This window comes from Alnus glutinosa, chromosome 6 (assembly GCF_958979055.1).
Source record: "Alnus glutinosa chromosome 6, dhAlnGlut1.1, whole genome shotgun sequence".
NCBI lineage: Eukaryota > Viridiplantae > Streptophyta > Magnoliopsida > Fagales > Betulaceae > Alnus > Alnus glutinosa.
Window position 1 is genome coordinate 11,483,597 of NC_084891.1, and position 5,386 is coordinate 11,488,982.

At 38.2% G+C, this 5,386-nt stretch overlaps 1 protein-coding gene across 3 annotated transcripts; it reads right to left on the reverse strand.

Annotated features, from left to right (window-relative positions):
• Positions 1-368: 368 nt before the first annotated feature.
• On the reverse strand, positions 369-5,026 carry LOC133871953 (GTP-binding protein At2g22870). 3 transcript variants are annotated; one of them, XM_062309431.1, is made up of 5 exons: positions 4,450-5,026; positions 2,949-3,018; positions 2,224-2,386; positions 1,403-1,654; positions 369-809 (listed from the first exon to the last, which is right to left on the reverse strand). In XM_062309431.1, the coding sequence occupies exons 1-4, from the start codon at positions 4,928-4,930 to the stop codon at positions 1,436-1,438; spliced, it is 933 nt and encodes a 310-aa protein (XP_062165415.1). In that variant the 5' UTR covers positions 4,931-5,026; the 3' UTR covers positions 369-809; positions 1,403-1,435. The 3 variants fall into 3 exon arrangements, with proteins under 3 accessions (XP_062165415.1, XP_062165414.1, XP_062165413.1); XM_062309430.1 differs by lacking the exon at positions 369-809 and adding an exon at positions 895-1,204; XM_062309429.1 differs by lacking the exon at positions 369-809 and having other exon boundaries at positions 1,238-1,654.
• Between the last annotated feature and the right edge of the window lie 360 nt (positions 5,027-5,386).

Here is a 5,386-nt window from a genome sequence, read left to right on the forward strand (position 1 = left end):
TTTGTAATTTCACATTATAACTGACTGCCTCCTCTCCAAGTTGAAAATCAATTCTTCTCCAGTTGAAAATCAACTGGAGAGGAGCCAGTCAGTTATAATCAGAGGTATTTTTGTAATTTCATACCAGTTCATCTCAATATTTGCAACAGGAAAATATTTGTGCTATCAGGCAGCTTGTGCTTTGATATTGTTTCTTTTAGTTTTTATCTTTTTGTCAAGATGTTTTCACGTTTAGGTTTAATTGTTTAAGACAACCAGAAAGGAAAATAAAAAATAAAAAATAAAAAAAATTTAATTTCCTTAAGACTGCTGTTATTAGGCAGAAGGTTGAAGGGGGGCTAATTTACTTAAGCCGGTGGAGTCGTGGATTTCACAGATTAGCGAGATGGTAATATGTCCATAAAATTAGTGTTTGCAGAGACATAATTATCCATAACTTTACATCTACGGCTGAAGGAATTACCGTATTTAGAGACATAATTCTTCTTGGATGTAACAAAATATTCAGATAAGCAAGAAGAATAAACCACATTCGCAACAGAGCCCGCTTTAAAGCCCCCATCGTGCTGAATCTGAGAAGGTTGATGGCTAGCTTGAGGCCCAGCGCATTGAGAAAATGAGAGGAGGAAGTTGGAGGATGGGCTTAGAGGAGCTCAATAGCACATAATGGGGCCGTAGTTGACATGGGGTTCTACCACGTGGAAGTGTGTTGACACGTCTGAAATAGGCAAAATAATATATTGTTCCTGAGGCTTCTTAGCTTCCTTATTCTTCCTTGAAGCTTCTGGCTTAGGCAGCAATCAATTCAACTGCAACAATTCAGGCATTCCAACTTTTTCTTTGACTAAAATAAGTGAATGTTTCAGTAGATTTACTATGTGATGCTATAGACAGTGCAATCAAGAACCATATTTTCACTTAAAAGTCTCAACATGAACAAAAGTTTCTGCGTTTCTTAATGTTGAACCTGAGTTACCAAAACAGAAAACGAAAAAAGGATTCCGTGGAATCGAATTGTAACATAGTGACACTTGCAGGCTCCTATTGTAAAATATCCAGTTCAACCCTTCTGATTTCTGAATATCCTCTTTTTCCATCTGTTGATTACTGCTGCCTCACCGCTTCATAATGGTAGAAATCAGCAATAAACAATCTCGTACATCAGGATGAAGCACTTACCTCTTTTCTTTGTCAAGAACACACCCTGCCGTGAAATTTAACAAGATTTCACGTGCAATAATTCAAAGCCATCTCAATATATTGTGTAAACTTAAAAATTTGAGAATTTCTATTCCCACCAGCAACAGGAGGGGAAAAAAAAAATCTTACGTACGGATTTACAGCCTTAACTACAGCAATGCTGATTATATTACACAAATAGCAAGGTTTAAGAATCACACACCTAATTGGGACAGGAAGGCTTGACATGTACTTCCTAGTGCTTGAGCCAGTAGTTCCGTAACTGAGCCATATGCAGTAGTATCTCATCGCGACCCTGATTGGTAACGCTGCTAGTCATAATCCATGGTGGTGCTGTTTGGAAGAAGCCTCGTATCAACTCCTGAAAATCATTCACATTTTCTTCTGTTCTTTTCCCTCCATTCTTTTTCTTCTTCCGCTTGTCACATTTGGTGAAGATCAACGTCATGGGAATCTGAAAGACAGTATATAAACTCTCATACATCACATTCTTGTTCATCTTGTTGTTTCATCCCTTTCACAAATAAATAGTTATGTCCAACTAGAGAATATGAAACCCATTCATAATACATTCATAAAAGAAACTGAAAGTTTGGCTGCTAATTAAATTGAAGGACTCGAACCAAGTGTCCAAGCAACCACATTCATCATCTATAGAAGACAAAAAAAAAAAAACGCAGCATTCACTGAGAACTGTAATTGAATACTTCTTCAGGAACTCAGGCCTTATATATATAGGTGTTGCCAATATATTTAGTGCTCTACCCTTTCCCTAGAATCCACTCCGGGTTGAAGGAGCCCATAACTTGCCCTGAACAGCTAAAGTTGGGAGTTGACAGATGGAAAATGTAAACCATTACTGTTGACGGCTATCAATATAAGCATGTGAATTAAGTCAATATACATGGGATTAACAGTTTAAAATGATCGCATAGTTTTCAGAACCAGTTTCAGTCATTTTTATTAATTCACATCCTCACATCTTTCCTGATTCCAGCAGAAAATTACAGGAAAGGATATTACCTGATTCACACCCAGCCAACTAGCATACTCAAGATCAATTTTTTTGGCAGGAATGCTAGCATCTATGAGAAGGAAAACAGAAACTAGAGTTGGTCGATTCAGGAAATAGTCTTTAGTGAACTTCTCCCAGTCTATGCGAAGTTCCTGTGGTGCAGCTGCATACCTATTCAGCATACACAATGCACAATGTCATGACAATAATTGAATGATAGGCATACACAATGCACAATGTCATGACAATAATTGAATGATAGGAAACAGGAGAAACAGTGGGATCAAACTCTTGTTCATTTTGACAAATGAGATTCTCTTTTAAAGGAGATCTAAGTCCTAGTACAAAACAAACTGTTAAAAAATACTTGCAAAATCTTAAGTTATGAGAGAATTGTGGAATTTTTATACCTTGTTTGAAAATAAAAGGCAAATAAAAATTTCAACAAAAGCTTCAATATAAGGCTATTTATACCAGGCGATACAGTATAAATAAAACAGTAATAACCACAAGAATCCAAGAACTAGAAGATGTGCTGCTTCTTGAAAGCCTGAAAGTTTTTAATGCCCTAAAAAGCACCAGCTCATATCATAACAATCATTTGATCTAATATAACTTAACTTTACCAATTTTCACATTTCCTAAAATTTCTGCTCCAACCTCCAAAATCACAGATCAGAAAAAGAACAAAGGAACCACAGAAAAAGCAAGTACTTATAGCTTTCAGCCATACCCGTAGCCAGGCAAATCCACCAGGTACCAGCTATCATTGATCCTAAAATGGTTGATGCATTGAGTCTTCCCTACAATGCAAAAAAGAAAATGAAAAGTTAACTCAGAGATCCTTTTCATGTACTAAAGATCATAGCAGAATATAATAGGAAGTTCTAGTCTAAAGTTTGTTAGTGTTTTATCACGTCATCTTTATATAATATACGAAGCAAGACTAAATCACCAAGTATGCAGAAATCTTCATTTACAAAATCTCCAAGTGAATTGCATTACAAATTAGTGAGAATAACAGCAACAACGCATATAAGGTACTAAAAATTGAACATCTCTGAGCAGGTAGGTCTATTTACAAGGATAAATTAGTGAATGTGGTAACAAGAGAGTGCCATTGTGACACTTGAATCATCTCGTATAGAAGAACTCAAGATAGTCATAACAACGGTACTTTTTTTTTACGGTTTTGATGGAGTATACACTAGAGTGTGAATGGTTAACTTCCACATCGGATAATAACCACAAGAATGAGTAGCAATTTGGTTGAAACCCATAGTCTTAAACTTTTGGGTTAAGATGGGGTCCCAACAGGTTACACCAAGATCTCACGTGAGGACTCTCCAGATATTTTATTTCCCCAACATGTGATATCAGAATTAATGATAGTGACCGACAAAGTAGATGAAGGTCGTCCCTTTCACAATTAGACCGTGAATTATCTTTTTCAAAATTAGAGTAGGAGCGGTCCCTTTTAAAATTGGAGTAGAAAATGGTCCCTTTTGCACTTAAAGCAGAGCCGGTGTGCGTACATAGATGATAAATAAATAAATAAATAAGTGACAGGTCCCTTATGTAGTTGGAGCGGGTATATGACGCTTCACATGGACAAGCCCACACAAATGATCCTAAAAAAAGGTTTGCTTAAATCTCACATTAGATAATAGTCACAAGAGCGATTGGTTATGTGGCATAGTTAGGTCAAAAACCCCACGCTTAAGCTTTAGGTCCAACTGGAATTCTATCGTGTAACATTAAGGCCTCACTTAACAACTCAAGCATTTATCTTCCTGACAGTTTTTGTCATTCACTGATCAGGAAACTTCATCGACGATGGTCCCACTTCACAGGAACAAAAGAGATCCACACTCTAAATGTAATCCAATTCACCTTTGATGTATGTATTAGACGGCTTAAGTCGTGAGCAGAATCACATGTATCTAACCATTTTAGCCTGACTCACATAACTCGCATAAGCATTTGTTACCAGCATCATTGCCCAGACACTCACCCCAATTAATTCCAAAATGTAGTAAATCCACATTACAACACTAACAAGAAAAAAAGGTTGCAAATTTACCATACCACTTCTCAATTTATAGCATATCCATGAGTTAAGCTAATCAACCACATCAACATGGCACATGAAACAAATCAAAAGCCCAAGATTCCGACAAAACCAATTCAACCCAAAAAAAAAAATGTGAACCCAGCATAAGTAACAGTCTCACCAGGTTTTTTGGAAGTAAGGGCGAGGCGCTTGCGGCGAACAAGCGAGTTGAGCAGCGAGGACTTGCCGACATTAGAGCGGCCTACAAGCGCAAACTCAGGGAGGCCATCGGAGGGGCAATCCTCAGTCCTGACACTGCTTTTGACAAAATCGGCTTGCGAAATCTGAGCGTCCCTCGCGTACTTAGCCAGCACAATATTCGAGCCCTTCAAGATTCTCGCACTCAGACTCGAAGTAGAACTACCGGAAGGAACGTCGGTTTCCGGAGGGACAAAGAGCTTCTCAAGGGAAACTTGGACGTGGGTCTCTTCCTCCGGGATAGCGAGATTTTGCGTTGGGTCGGAGATGGTTGAGAGAGTGGATTTGATTGTAATGGGTATTTTGGGTTTTAGGAGAAGATGGAAATGGGTTTTGCAGAGAGAAGGTGGTTTCGTGAGAAAGACCGATGCGTGAAATCTTGGAAGCTGAAGAAGTACAACCATCTCTCTTTCTCTCTCTCTCTCTCTCCCTCCTTTACCTCTGTTTTGTCCCTCTCACGAGAAGGCTTGTGTAACAGGTTTTTAAGTGTTTAGGATTTTAGGGAGGGAATGGAGAGATATTTAGTAGGGAAGATGAATTGTAAAATTCTAAAGGATGGAATATTACTGTATATTACTGATAATTCGGCAATTTCGTAATACTCAAAAGCTGTCTTCTGTCTATTACCTGTTGGACTTATATACCGCCCAGAACCAGGTATTACAAAACGCATATAAAAGCCTATAAAACGACTAGATTGAAAGAAGACAAAACGACTAAGCAAAACATATAAAACGCACTACAGCAGTGCTCCAAAACGCAACCGTTTAGCCTTCAAGGGGTTGAACCCAGCTGGCTCCCAACTCTCCCAAGGCTCCACCCACATGCTGCCACGTATCTCTTTATTCTCTAAGTCTGAT

What these genes read in the sequence shown, in the direction of transcription:
- LOC133871953 (XM_062309431.1), bottom strand. Translation starts at nt 4,930, where the DNA reads ATGGTTGTACTTCTTCAGCTTCCAAGATTTCACGCATCGGTCTTTCTC. An exon ending in CCTTACTTCCAAAAAACCTG is followed by an intron (nt 3,019 to 4,449) that starts GTGAGACTGTTA and finishes TTTGCATTGTAG; the next exon opens with GGAAGACTCAATGCATCAAC. An exon ending in GTTGGCTGGGTGTGAATCAG is followed by an intron (nt 1,655 to 2,223) that starts GTAATATCCTTT and finishes ACTGTCTTTCAG; the next exon opens with ATTCCCATGACGTTGATCTT.